The sequence below is a fragment of the Dromaius novaehollandiae genome, chromosome 16, assembly GCF_036370855.1.
Source record: "Dromaius novaehollandiae isolate bDroNov1 chromosome 16, bDroNov1.hap1, whole genome shotgun sequence".
Taxonomy (NCBI): Eukaryota; Metazoa; Chordata; class Aves; order Casuariiformes; family Dromaiidae; genus Dromaius; species Dromaius novaehollandiae.
The window spans coordinates 19,346,384-19,361,535 of record NC_088113.1 but is presented as its reverse complement, the minus strand read 5'-3'; the positions used below and the strand labels follow the sequence as shown (position 1 = coordinate 19,361,535).

The window sequence follows — 15,152 nt, the reverse complement described above, 5'->3', positions numbered from 1 at the left end:
TGTGAATAATATGCTTCTCCCATTACAAGAGAGAAATAAGGCATGCATATTCCTCACGCTTGTAATTATAGCACTTGGTGCTCCTTGCACTCCTGCGCTTATATTGCTAAGCAAAGGATCAAACATGACTTTTAAAATAGAACAGTATTCTGTCACATCCCTGCCTAAATGAAGTATCTTCTGGGATCAAAGATAAACTCCAAAATAATCGTTGGCTTGTATTTTCTGTCTTTGGTGTGCTATGTTCATCCACTCCGTCTCTTTGAGCCAGAGCTTCTGGTGGTGTAAGCTGCTGTCACTCTAATATAAGCCAAGGGAGCCACACTGGTCTATACCCACTGATTTCTGTCCTTTTTTGTCAGCAGCGAATGTGTATTTTAAGGCCCTGTTAAATGTAAAGAAACTAGATGGCAGTTTTGTTGGAAATGGCCTCACATCTCATTCCTTTCCTTGGTTTTTGTTTGTTCATTTTCCCTTGTCTGTCTGTGTTCAGCTCCTTCCTTTTCCTCCTTCTGGTGCATGGACCCATGGCCCACACGGCAGAACTGCATAAGAAGCATTTTGAGTTTTCCGCTCAAGATACCTCAACTTGGTTTCAGTCAGATTAATTAACCCTTTCTTCCCCTGCCACCCTTACCTTTGGTGCATTATGCAAGAGTAAAGTTTGCCTGGCTTAGAATTAGCTTGTAAATTGGGCTACCATTAAGAACACGTTCCAAGACTGAGTTGCTCTCCTGACTTTTGAAGGATCAGGAAGCTCCAATATTTACTCTCCAGAAAATCTAGATTTGAGGCCTCAAATAAAATTGACTTCCAGCCTCCAGTCCGGCTCTGCCCTCTTTCCTCCTCTGAAGACGGAGCTAAATATCAACCCAGGTGTTCCTAGACTGGGAACGAGGAACTGCAAATGTAATGTGTAACTAAGCTAGTGCTAAACAATGTGCCCAGTAGCTTTGGCTGCTGGTTTGACAGGTGTGTCTTCTGCTGTTACTGGCTGGAGTCCTGCTGATAGAAGAATTCCCTTGATATAGCTGCAAGTTGATAAAAAAAGACAATTTGGTAATGCTTGGTACTTAATGACCAAATTTGGCTGATGTAATTCCACTGCGACGGTTAGCATTACACCTGTTTGTCTGGGGCTTAGGGCAAGAGTCTCGTTTACTTGGACATGAGAATTACACATTTACACTTGCATTGAGGAGAGGAAACTGCTGCAGAGATTGAAAAAAACTCATTGACATATGCTAGGCAGAAAACTTGATCTTCCCCCAAAACAACAATTCCTGAGTACAAATAAAAAGTTAATTGATTTGGAAGAAAGCCAGTTAAAGAAACTCTTTGCAGTGGGTAAATTTACTGTGCATAATGTGCCAGATTTTATCTGTATAAACAGAAATGGATCATTTAAAACTCTGCTAATACCGCTCTGAATTTTGCATCTAAATTAACACTTCAGTGCCACTCTGTGTCTGTGAGTAATTTGGAGTGTTAGTTGGGAGAGAGGCTGTCGCTCCGTCCCACGGAGGGGCGGCGAGCAGAGCCCTCCTCGCCTGCTGTCTCCGACTGACTCCAGGTCCTTTTCCGGGGGTGGGGGGATTTTCTGATCCCGCTAGAGTTGACCAGATCGTTGGGAGAGGATCCTCAATGACGGACAAGGATCGGACCAAAGGGCCGGCAGAGGGGGAGCTGCCCGAAGACCCGAGCATGATGGGCAGGCTTGGAAAAGTTGAAAAACAGGTACTTTGGGGCTGGAGGGGGGTCTTATCAGAGGGTATTGCGTGTACTGTGTCGCTTTGATGTTTGGGTTTTTTTTCCCCCGTGGGGATATTGCCATTCAGAAAAAAAGTAAGAGCTAAGAGTATCTTGAAAAAGAAGCAAGTAGGAAATTATGGAAGAGCACTAAAAGTTGTAGAAACTTGATACTACTTGCAAAACAGATTTAGGCACTTTGGAATCTGTCTCTTACAGACTTGTTTTGTGAGCCGACCAAATGTCTAAATTATTTTTGAGAAACAGCTTTTGTTCCTTTTCCACGTGGGCGCTTTTGGACACCATCCCCTTAAACAAGATGTGTTTCACGTGTCTGTGAGCCTGACTGCTGTAGCAGGTGAAATTCCTCCCAGAATACAAGGCCGAGAAATCCCCATGACCATCTGAGCCCAGGCAAGCACCAAAGACTGTGAGGAGCTGACAAGCACTGGACGGATGTGATCGTCCTCCAGCTTTCCTGGAATTCGATGCATGTCACAAATATCACAGGAGCTTAAAGAAAACACTGCAAACAGGTGGAGAATTAGAGGTGGTTTCAGAGTAAGACAATTAAATATTTACTGAAATTCCAGTTTGGTGTAGGCCAGTGTGGGCAGAGGTCGTCCAGACCCATGTTTATACCTAGATGTGGTTGGAAGTTGTCAGTTTGCTTCAACCAGAAGTGTGTAACACTGCAACGGTGGTGTTTTGCAGGTTCAGTCGATGGAGAAGAAGCTGGATTTCCTGGTGAACATTTACATGCAGAGGATGGGTATCCCGCCAACAGAGACGGAAGCCTATTTTGGGTCCAAAGAGCCAGACCCAGCACCTCCCTACCACAGCCCTGAAGACAGCAGGGAGCACATTGACAAGAATGGCTGCATCATCAAAATCATCAGGTCCACCAGCTCCATGGGTCAGAAGAACTTCTCTGCTCCACCAGCCCCGACCAACACATGCCCGCCTTCAACGTCGTGCCAGCAGCAGGCCTACCAGCGGCAGAGTCACGGCTCCTCGCCCGTTGGAGACCCTGGCTCGCTGGTTCGAATCCCACCTCCGCCTTCACACGAGCGCTCCTTGTCAGCGTACAGTGGTGGGAACAGGGCGAGCATAGAGTATCTGAGGAACGAAGACATTACAACCAAACACCACGAGAGTGCCATGAGAGACAGCGACACGTCGATCTCCATCCCCTCGGTAGACCACGAGGAACTGGAGCGCTCTTTCAGCGGCTTTAGCATTTCCCAGTCCAAAGAGAATTTGGACATCCTTAACAACGGTTGCTATGCAGCCGTGGCCAAAATCAGACCCTACATTGCGGAAGGGGAGTCGGACACCGATTCTGACCTCTGCACGCCCTGCGGCCCTCCTCCCCGGTCGGCCACGGGCGAGGGACCCTTCAGTGACATGGGCTGGTCGGCCCCCAGACAGTGAAGCCTCCCAGCACCCGCCGAGCCCAGTCCGAGCAGTGGCCAGCTGCCCACTCAAGCTGTCCACGCGCTGAACTGCTCAAGGGGATTGACAGCTAAGGTTTTCCTCCACCTAGGACATCCTTAGCTGGCGGATACGCTCTTGCAGGTTACTTTGGGGGGGAGGGAGCAGGTCCGAGCCTGCATTTTGTGGAAGAGGCCACTGTGGTGAGCTAACTGGAGCCTTGGAGAGTCTGGATTTCTTTCATACTGTCTTTCTAAGATCACTAGGTGAAATTCCTTCATGGTGCAGGGTAGGCAATTTACATTTCTTCGTAACCTTTTAAGATGCAGGGCACAAACGAATCACTCGGCCAGGGCTTTTGGAGGTCACGGTAACTGGTGGCTGACTAATGTCACCGGTGATTACACCTTTACACATTTTGGAGTTGCAGAATGAACACCTGGTTGTTTCTGGCTTAGATTTTAGGTTATGCGGTAATTACTGGAGGACCGTTAGGCTATGATTCCTCGCTGACCATCGGGAAGGTGGTATAATTCCAATATAACGCATGAAAATGTGAGGGCTGGTGGGTAGAGGTTGCAGTGGGGGTGAAGCATAGTTGGGCTGTGGCCGGCGGAGCCACAGCTGCACGGTGCCGGAGGGAGAGGGCGATGTGTCAGATGTGGTCCCCGCGCTGCCGCGGGCTCAGTGCTGAGCTCCGGCCGTTCGAAGCCGTGCTGTCCAGAGCAGTGCCCTTCTGTTACGGTTTGCATTGTGTCTGAACACTTTTGCACACACTATGCGCCACGAAAATCTTCCCTTTCTTCTTCTGCCCTGCCAAAACTCTCACACCCGTGTCCTCAGGACATCCTTCTGGTTTTGTTTTGATCCCTCAAGCTGAGTTAAGAGGTGCTCCTTCGTTTCTTCATGGTCTTTTAGAAGCCTCTTACCTGTGCTTGCCCGCAAGTGGTGCCAATCCAAGTCTGCCCAGTTGCGTTGTTGTTAAAGTACTTTCCCGTGGCAAGATCATTGTGTCCTTCCTGGCAACCTCAGCAGCGCGTCCAGCTGGGGGAAGGCAAGGGGAAAACGATGCTCAAAGTTTCTTTTGGGACCAAAACAAAGTCACAAAGTGATCCTTTAACTATCAAAGACCTGTATAGGTTTTCTTTTTTTTTCTTGCAAGGGGATGGATTAAGAAAAAACCTGCCATTGTGTTTCGGGATCCATCTCCCGGGCTGGGCCACCACGGCCAGTGTTGTGCCTCTGACTCCTCCCAGGCATCCACAGCCCAGATCCCGCGTGTGTTTTGTGCGGTGGAGTCAGGGCCATGTCCATGATTTCAAACCCCGTCCCTCCACATTCTCCACGTGACGTGTCAGGAGCTTGTTAAGGATAGTTAGGTGACAAGTCCATTTTGGTGTGGCCTTTGAGAGGCTGAATATTGACTTGCTTGGGGCGAAGGGAGAATCATGGAGTTTTTCTCTGCTCCAGTTTCCTTGGCAAGAGGCAGCAGCCAGGGGAGACGCGGGACTCCTGTGACCCCTGGGGAAGATGTGTGTGCAGGAAAGGAGTCTGAGAGCTTGTAGACAGGAAATAAAAATGTCCTTTTGCCCTAGTTAAGGACCAACACACAGATCTTCACGTGGGAGTGAGGAGTGGAGAAAGGCTCTGCGTAATTTCTCCTGCCATTTTTTTCCATTCAGGAGGGGAAAACATTCTTCCTAGGGGGAACTTGGACTTCCAGTCCTGCTAGCTCCCTTCCTTCCCTTTCAGTCCATTCTCCCTTCTCTGCTTGTGCTCCCAAACTCCCTTTGGCTCCAGATTGCTCCCTGCAGAGTGAACGCAGTGATACACTTCCATAAAGAGAAAGCTTTCATTTTGGAGTGCAAAATGGTTGTAAACTGTGCAAATCTGCCCTTTGTGCATTGCAAAATGAGATGCCTTTTGGTAGAGCAAGAAATGTCAGCAGGTCCCAAATCAGACTTGGTGACATGTTTTCTAGTGACCCCAAGAATGGAAATGGCGTTGGGTAAGGGAAGAATCCACATTGCTCCAGGCAGCTGCTCACTGCTGATGTTGCCCAAGTCAGAGCGAAAAAGTGTTTGCCTTTGCACATGCAAGTGCAAAGTGCCTTTTGGAAGGCCTGTTGGAAATTTGGCACAGAAAGCTATAATATAGAGGCAGTAACTCTAGCTGAGGGTGAGGATGATGTTCTGCAGTGCTGTTACAGCATAGGTACATGGCAGGATTTTAATACAGCCCCTGAGACTGGAGGCAAAGTCAACAGGACATCGAGGCACAATTTCTGTGTGGTGCAATTTTCATCATGTCCTAAATTTGAAGCCCCATTAACTCTATTTTGAATGGCCATTTACGGTTCTTATTGCAAAGTCCCTTTCCCTGTGTAGATGGTCTAACACCCTTGAAAGCAGGTAATGCCACGTGTGTGCATGTGTCCTGAGGCAAAGCAGTCCCACTGTATCCTCCCCACATGCTGAAATCTGGCTGTCTTTTACCTCATTAAAAAAAAAAAAAATCCAGATTCTTATTTCCCAGTCCTTTAAGGATTGTGTTTTCCCTCTTCAAGTAAATTAGTACGCTAGGATTTATAAAGTTCTCCTATTTTGTAATTTTAAAAGGTATTGGACTTGTCGCACAATCAGTGCTAATAGAAAACAGGTTTTGTGTATGTGTGGCACAGATTGTGTCTAGTTGTTGCAGATTTCACAGAGAATTTTTTTTGAAGATGTAAGAAAAATTCCACCTTTTTCCCCAGCATCATTTCATAGAAATTCTCACATGCACGCACCCCTCCATCCACAACCACGTTATAAATCATCACTTCTCATTCATCCAGACAAAAAGGCTTTAGCTGGATTTTGGGGTTAACTTACACCAGAATTAACAGCAAATAACGCTCCTTATTTCAGTGAAATTGAATTATGCCTGCATAAACGAGAACAGAGCTTGCTCGAACTGAAGGATTTGTTGCTTATAAGCATAAAGCTTTTTTTCCTCTGTTCCAAATTGTAATGTAATCCTCCCTGCAAAGTCTTCCCTTTCCACCTCTCGCCTCTCCCATGCCCGTAGGACATACTCCAAAGAAGTCCTAACCGCTAAATTAAAATAAAATACTAGATTTTGGCCTAATAAGGGAGTCCCAACATGGAAGATGTTTAACAAAAAAACCTGCCAGGCAAACCTTGTCCCTCTGCTGAGCCTCTGCCAGGCTGGGCTTTGCTCCCCTTTCCTCCCATGTCCCCATCTGTATTTTTTGGAAAATGCCAAAGGACAGAAGCAAGTTTTAGGTAATACCAAGTTTGGACACAAGCTGAGGGAAGCTGAAGAGCAGGGGTGAGCCAAATTTGCAGCAGGCCGTTTTGAGCCGCTCCCGGGCTGTTTGGGCACCCGGAGCCCGGGTTTCGGCGCGCATCCTCCCCGCAGAGCCCAGCATCTCCAGAGCTCCGGGAAACCTGGGAGTTTTTTTCAGACTCTGGGTATAGATCTGGCAGAAATATTACAAATGACCCCACCTCTGGGATGGGGCCGTCCCTGAAATCCGGATCTGGAGCCACAGTCGGGTGTCGGGAGCTTTGCATCCCAGTGCGGATCCAAGCCGCCTGGTCCGCTCCCGTCTCCGAACGGGAGCCGCGAGCGGGGCCGTGACCAGCTCTGTGCAGGTGGAGGAGACAACAGAGGAACAGCGCGCTAGCAACTAGTTGAATTTCCCAACATTTGGGAAAGGACTTTAATGTTACTCAAGTGCAGATTTTGTATGTGAATTTCCTTGTTGGCTCATTTTCCTATTAATAATTTTTAAAACCAAAAATGTCAAGGAACTCACCGAAAAATAACTCTCGTTCAGTGCAGATGGCCATTACATTTCTTTAAGCAAACTATGTGATAAATCAGGTTTTTTAAAATATATTTTTTTTAATGCTGCTTAGTAGGTCCAACTAAATTCAGCAGGGTCATTGCTATTTACAAACAAATAGGTGTGTTTTTACTTTTTTAATTGATTTTTAAGATTTTAGATTATGTAAATTTTTAGAACAAGTTTGTATAATCTTCCTGAGAAGCCAGAGCATCTCCACAGATAAAGCATTCACTTACCTAGCAGTTACCCTAGAGAAAGGAAAAACATGTTTGCTAACATTTTTCTCAAGAGGGAATTACTGCAAACCTCATTTCCCTTATATCCCTCGACCACTGTGGTCACAACGACGTTATTGCCAAAATCAAAACACAGAGCTGCCGCGGAATAACCCTGCTCCTCTCCCGAAAAGGTTTCCTCCTGCCTGAATAACAATTACTGTGGCCCTGTGGAAAATTCACTTTATAGGAAACCAGAAGGTGATGTTAGCTTACACCAGGACTCCCCTTTATGAGAAATTCCCAAGGAATTCGACCAAGAATTCTCCCGTATAAAGATCCATAGCAGTGAGTTGCTGGTTTTGTTTTAGGTTTTTTGGCCCTCATCCTCCCTCCTGAGGTGATAATTTACTTTTTCTTTGTAAGCTTCCTTTTCATGAGACCAAAAACAAGGAAATCAGATACAAAAGCTCCTTCAGCTGCCGGTAACAGTGAGGGCGGGAGGCGGCGGGGCATCGCAGCCCCCCCGAGCCTTCCTCGGTGGTGTGCGACACGAGCACCCCGGCTCGCCCGAGCCGCGGCGCGGACGCTCTTTGGAGCAAGGCTGTGACTTGGTTGGCTTTTTTTTTAAATAACAATAGGGTTTTTAAAATAACAATTATAATAATAATCCATAGGAATCTTCTTTAGTATATCTTAGTGTTTGATGCCCCAGTGACACAATACTGCTTGCCTTATACTAGTGTCTAGCGGGAGGGATTACACACGTTTTTGATACCGTATTAATCACGCTCATAATTTAGGTAGCAGCAAGGAGCAGCTGCTGCAGAGGAGCAGCCGGTTCCTTTTTAACGTATGAATGTGCTTTCCAGACGCTCTCACGGACTGCACTCTCAATTTTGCCTGCTGCTGCATGCAGCCTGAGACGAGTAGACGGCGATATGCTCCAGCTGTATCTGCACTCCCAGATTGCTGTAGTACTTAAAGAGGTCACATTGCCAAAAGCGTCACTTCTGGGCGAGGGCTTCCTCTCGCCGCCCCGTCCCGTAGGGTGCTGCGGTGCTTCTGTAGGTAACACTGCTATAGCAAGCGTCTTCGATGCTGCGACTGACCATTGCCCCGTCCCTCTGATACAGCATGCACAATTTCCACGGCTACTACATGTAACTAAGGGGCAAAAAAAATCACGTTTGTAACTAGTGGTTCGTAGAAATGTGTACACGGGGAGGAAGAAGAAAAACCAAGAACTGTGTTGGCTGTATATAATATAACCTGCTTTCCGCCTGGATGCCTCCGCAGATGAGCATCCTGGACACCCCGTCCTGAGGGCTGGAGGAGCAGGCAGAGCAGGGTCGGCAATGTCATGGGCAGACGCCTGGACTTCATTTGAGAGATGCTGTTTTAGCCCACGTGTGTGGGCCTTGCCGTGTCTCTGGTTTAGTTCCCGTAGGGTTGTCTGGTGTGCATCAACCTGAGCAGCCCAAAGAAGCGTGTCTGCACCGCGCTCGGGCGTGCACGCGCATTTGTGCCTGCCAGCCCCAAGGGATGGGGGGAATGTGACTCCCAGACTCTGGGAAACCCTCTGGAAATTCCATCCACTCGTGTCTACGGTACTTGGGCATCTTGGGGACTTGTAGCTGTGCCATATCCATTCATTTTGGAAGCGTCCTCTACTCTTTTCACCGGGAGGTGCTGAGCTACCTTCATATCTCAATAAATGTTTTGCCACAGTTCTCTCCTCTGTAATACCAGACTGTCATGAGACCTTCGGGGTTTGCCACTAGTTTGCCACTGGGCCCGTGTCCTCATGTTCCTTGTCTGGCCTATATACGAATGAACATACAATGCCAGAGCTCTGCTCCTGAGACTTGCTTTTGCCATGGCATCGCTAGATGCCCCAGGAAGCCTTTGCATTTTGTTAGCGTGACAGTTTTGCTTTTTATTGGCAATTTATTTGCTTCTTCACTGAGCCATCATGGGCTGCACACATCCCTAGTTTGTTCTACTGGAGCCTTTCAGTGTGGGGATGGAGCCGTTTTTGCCCGTTTGTACAGCACCCTGTGAGGGTTTGCTCCCTTGGCTATAGCTCATTGCGGTGAAACAGTGATGAGGGTTGAGTTCCCATTTTCGTGTCAAACTGATTGTCTTGGAGAAGAGCTCACAGTGTCGATGCTTTTGCTCCCTGAGAGCAAGAGCTGCTCTCGAGAACCCAGTCCCCTTGAGCAGTGCATGAATGTGGCTGCACATGCCAGACTCCGTGATTAATCTTGATCATGGGGAGAAATGTAAAGCAGCTAGTCCAAGCTGTGTTATTGCCAAAGTTGCTGGTGAGCCTGGAATCATCTTGCCTTCTCCTGACTTCTGTAAATACAGCTTCAAATGAATTGTTCAAGCAGCATCTGCTTGCCTAGTCCTGAGAAACTTGAGCTATCTGCAGCCGCAAAGCTTTCCAAAACACAATGCCAAGCTTAGGCTAGATTTCACTGGCAGCTCAGTCTATAATTTTAAGGCAGGGTTAATGATATCAGGCAGAAACCATGCTAACTCTTCAGTTTGGATGGTTCTGGCCCAAAGCCAAGGCTGAATGTCACGCTGCTGGTGAAGTCTCCTTGGAATTTCAGGTCCATTTGACACTGCTGGCTCTTTGGGCTTGGGGAGTCACGCTCCTTTCCACGCAAAGCAGAAGCAGCATTTCACTGCAATCTTTTAAATCTGACCAACACAGTGACTGTGACCGGCATTTCACACGTGCAGTGGTGGTCGTGAACTGGATCTGTTACAGATGTCGGTGTGGAGGGCTCGGTCCTTGAGTGTGCTCTGTGGACACCTGCTCAGTCCCTGCTCATGACCCAGGGAAAGGTCTTGAAAGCGCTGGTAGCCGGACTCCTCTGTCCTGCCCGGTTATCCGCCCTGGCTCCGCACCTCACCTGGAGCTGGAGATGGCCCATGCTGCTGTCAGCAGGCAGCACGTGGACCATTCTGTGGGTGATTATTCTTCCCCACGACCTGACCCAAACCCCTCAAATCTGAAGTAGGAATTTTCTTCAATTTTTTTTCCTCCAAAAATTCACACATGGCGCAAAGAACCTGAGACTTGCGGGTAACATTGCGGCAAAACAAGATAGAGCTGAGACATGACAGAGGGTTTATGTTGGTTACTTTAAATCAAGAGCAGACTTTAAATATAGTTACAGTTGCTGCGTGGTATATCAAATGCTTTAGGAGATTCAATAAATTATTCTTATAAATGTTTTATTCTTTTATCAGTAATTCGTATAGGTGGGTGCCACTGTTCTTACACAGTAATGCCCCTTACACTAAAACTATACACCTGGTTCTCCAGTTTAGACATGGTATTTACGAGATTTATCTTGCGTAGTGTCACTTTGGCACAGTATCCACATGTACCGCACACAAATTGCACATTACATGCCAAATGCTGACAGATACCATTACACGTAATAAGCGTATGAGTGTTGACTAGACACCAAAGTGTTACCTGCCTATTTCGTATTGTGACTTAACTAGGGGAAGAGAAAAGAAGGATCCTGGTTTGTTAAGAAATACCTTGTGTTTGATTGCTTCTGAAAACATATTTTACTGGGAAGCAAAAAGAAGTGAGATTTTGTTCTGGTACTTTTTAAAACGACACTCCAGAAACAACAAAACACACACAGCCCTAAAATACCTAACTACTGTATTTCTAGATATTCTTCATTGCTATACATCTGAACTGTAAATTCTGTACAGATTGAATGAAATACACAGTTTATCTTTGTCATAACATGCGGGAGAAAAGGACAACACAACTTTGGCTGCAAAGGTGTGTGTATGGTGTTTGCATATATGCTCGTACACATTGCTGTATGTGGGTATATACATACACATGCACACACAGGCTTTAAGGCAGAAAAATGCATCCAAGATGAACTGGAGAAAAAAATTTTTTCTTTGGCGGTGGGAGAGTAAGTAAAATGAAAACAAAAGACTATTTTGATAATATATTTCTTTCAAAAAAAGAAGGTTTGCAATAGGGTTTGATACATAACTGCCACCCCAGGGGGAAATCCCACCTCTGAAGGCAACACAGCCCACTTCAGAGTGATGCAGTTGGTTTAGACGATTATTTGTTTGGCTTTCTTAAAAAAAAAAAAAAAAAATAGCAGTATATGCAGTATAGTGGCCGAGGGCGAAGGCTTGGCTTGCTGTGAAACGGCATCCCACCTGCGGCAGGTGCCCGTCAGGACCAGCCACTGCCAACGGGGCAGATCCTGCTGCCCTTGTGGGTCCTGGACTTACCCTTACCCAGGTATTTAGTTACATACATCAAAGTGTCTAGTTAGGAGTCATTAAAAAAAAAAAAAAGAAACGTAGCATCATCAAAAGCCCATTTTTTGATCTTAGAGTTGCAAAAGAAATGAAGTTATACAGCCAAAGGGCCTGATTTTCCAAGCTATTCAGCCCACCAGACTCCAGTTGCCCCTATAATGAAATCTTGCCATTCTCATCAAATTAATCATACTCTAGGATTTAATCTAGCTTTAAAATTTTACCTATATTTTGACAGATGTAAAATCTAGATTGGGTAGAACTTATCCTTCAATGCTCAACCTAGATCTAATAATGCCATGAAAAATTGACTTTTCCAGCTGAATGCTGCTGGATACAATTAAAAGAGCAGTAATCAGATTTTTGCATTGGCCTGAAATTTGTCTCCTGGACCAAGGTTGTTACAGTTTTAAGAGCCACTTAAATCCCCAAAATGTTTCTGAGCAAAATGTATGCTCACTGCTGGAGTATGGCACAGTTTCCCAGAGATACCCTCAAGATCCCACAGTCTATAACAGGATCTGGCTTTAATTCTGATCCTGGATTTGCCCTCATCATGAGCTAGGATGTGAACTTCATCCTGGGAGAGGCTATTTTGGCTTTGCGTGGGCGCAGGTGGCCGCACGCTCCGGCCTCCCGGTCATACAAGTCTCGGGCTCAGTTGAGCGTTGAAGTTTGGTTGTCCTTTAGAAAGCAAAGACAGCTGCTGCTTTGCTTCCTTTCGTTTGCTCTGTTGCCTTGGCTTTTTTGCACTTTTGTTTCATCTCCAAAGAATCTCTCATAATGCCTTTGGTACTTATGTACAATTTTAAAACATTTTGTATGTATTGAATGGTACACACTTTCTCTTGTAAAATAGCAATCGGACTTTTTTTTTTCCTGTGAATGTGTAATCTCCTCTGTACATTTCAATCATGACTTTGTGCAATGTACATTTTATAGGGACAGATGCCAAGGGAATGACCTGTAGTTTTCTAACGGAGTAGCTAGATGCTGAACAACACAGTCACAGATGGTTTTACATTAGCACCACTGAGAAGCAACGTAGCCCAGACTTTTGCACAGAAGCATTGAGCATGATGCAGCGTGTACCTTCACACAAATGACTGTGGCAGCTGCAAAACTGTATATGTGTGATATTAAAAAAAAAAGTTGCAATCGGAAAGGAAACGGAGGAAAATTAAGTAATCACAATCATTAATTTAAGCCTCAAAGCATCAGAATGGAAAATTTGCATTCAGTAAAAATGCCAGAGATTTAACCTTCATGAGATGAAATACACATTTATTTTTCTTTGCACTTCTTCAGTTCCCTTTGTTTGGTTATTTCTGATGACTTCTTAGTGCTCTGGGGACAAAGACTCATTCTTAATGGCAGCAAAGGAGGAGCGAGATGGTGCCCGAGGGCCTGACCATTCCTGGCATTAAACTTTCACACCTCTCTTCTTTATTCCTGAGTTTAGACAACACTCTTCTTTCTGATGTACGAAATCAAGCTCAGAAATCTCAAGTGCCATCAGTTACAAGGATGCTGCCCCTTCAGAATCCTTTAAAAATACTGATTTTATTAAAGTTTTCACATCAGGTGCTTCCTGGCAGATACCTGACCATTGCTGTAGCTGATGAGAAGCCAGCGCCTGCGTTTTGGAGAGCCTGCCAGGCATTCAGACAGGACAGCAAAACAGGCTTTGCAGAATAAACAGCTTGCTTCAGGCAAACCAAACCCCTGGTTATCTCTGATGACTTGGCTCTAAGCCCTTAGCAATGGCCGGTCTTTGCAGAAGCTATTAAAGAAACCCAGGTGCAAGCATTTCCCCCATGGATGCAGCACATCCAGGTGTACTTAAATAACATCGCTGTATTTATCTCATTATACTTCTCACCAGTGAGATAAACAGGAAAATTCTCAGCTTGCTAAATCCCATTCCCCGTCGTTTGAGCAGGCTTAATGCCAGGCTTTTTCCCAACATAGCTTAAAAACCCCTAGTAAAGCAGATACAATATGCTCATAGTGGGCTAACTCATGCTTTCCCAAATAATGCTGTGTCAGCACACTGTGTACCACCCTTTAAATACCCTGCGAGCCCCTAGAGCTGCTCATCACATGCACTGTTAAACCTGCCAGGTGTGTCTGTGTTTGTTGGGCCACAGTGTTGTCCCCCAGCTCTGCTTCCAGGTAAGCTGCAAAACCCTGGTGGGTCTGGTGGCTGCACGGGCTGTGCTGGGAGCTCGATGCTCACGCAGAGAGGCAGCATGCGGAGCCCAGCTCTCTGGGGCTGGCAGACGGCACCTTGATGTGCCTGTCCCCGCTGGCTCTTGCGGTGGGGATGCGGCTGCAGTCTGCAGGAAGCATTGCTGTTTCTTGGCAATTCACCTCCAGCGTGCTGGTATAGTGCTCCTGGGGAAGGGCCTCATGCTTCCCCTGCGGTGGAAAACCTCCCTGATCATGGAGCAGAAATAAATGCTGGAGCCTTATACGAAATTCATATGACTGCAAAACATGCAAATTCCTGGTGATGGCAATTGCACGCAAAAGTTGCCTTGGCTATCATATCAACATATCTGCCTGGTCTTCTCGCATCTGAAGCTCTTCATGGGTAATCCATTTTTATTCAAATCCTTTGGGCAGGGATATCTTTGCTCCCTGTGCTTTTGACCACATGATATGTCAGGCTGCTGGGAATTGGGTCCTGCAGAGCTGCGGTAACACAAGTAGATTACACCAACTCAGGGGGACACTTAAGCATGAGTTTAGAGCCCACGACTCCAGCTGGGGAAAAGCAGCCATTTACAGAGTTGGGTAAAAGGTGCTTTGCTGAATGAGCACTCTTATTTGGGACTGAAGAGGTATATGCAGTGGTAGGGCATCGACTTCTGCAAGGGGATGGCATTGGCAAAAAGTCTGCTGAGGTTTAGACTATGTTCTTAGGCAGGATCCCAAATATTGCACTGGGCACTCCTCCTAATAGAGCAGTATTGCTACTGCTGCCTCATTCACTAATTAAAATGTACCCCATCCCTGAAAGGTAAAGAAAGATTTATCCCTTAGTTCGCTGGAGGGGTAAACATGAGTTGCCACAAGAGACTTGGGTTTTGAAAACTCAGTCCTAAATTTGAGTCCAGTTTGAGACACCTGGAGCTTCTGTGTCCAAGGCAAAAAACAGCCAGTTTTGGCCTAGATGTCAGCACCATGCCTGACTCCAGCAGCTTGGTTTCCAGCACCAGTGTGCTAGTGGCCACACTTTTTTTAAGTTTCCAAGAGGATGCAATAACTTAGTGCCAGAACCATGAATGAAATGGAGACATTTCCTCTCAGACCCATTTAACTGGCTACTTGAGCATCTCTATAATTTACATCTATTAAGTTCCTGGCAGCTCTCTCTGATTTCTATCAATAGTAACGTAATGGTGGTTTTGGAGATAACGTAACTTTCTGGAAAGAGAAACCTTTTCAGCAAGAGTGGCCGCAGGTTCTTTAGCCTGCACTCTCCTTTTATATAGGGAAATTAATAATTTATGGCTAAACAGAAAGATGGGCATAAAATAAAGTTGAAGAAAGGAAGAGGGCAC

At 46.1% G+C, this 15,152-nt stretch overlaps 1 protein-coding gene across 4 annotated transcripts in view; it reads left to right on the top strand.

The window, feature by feature from the left end:
- KCNQ2 (potassium voltage-gated channel subfamily Q member 2) overlaps positions 1 to 12,882 on the top strand; it is an 81,042-nt gene extending 68,160 nt beyond the window's left edge. For all 4 annotated transcript variants that reach the window (XM_026092917.2, XM_026092914.2, XM_026092916.2 and 1 more), the window contains 2 exons: positions 1,614 to 1,737; positions 2,464 to 12,882. In XM_026092917.2, the coding sequence (XP_025948702.1) occupies positions 1,614 to 1,737; positions 2,464 to 3,183 (844 nt within the window). In that variant the 3' untranslated portion in view covers positions 3,184 to 12,882. The remainder of the gene's footprint in view (positions 1 to 1,613; positions 1,738 to 2,463) is intronic.
- Positions 12,883 to 15,152: the final 2,270 nt, after the last annotated feature.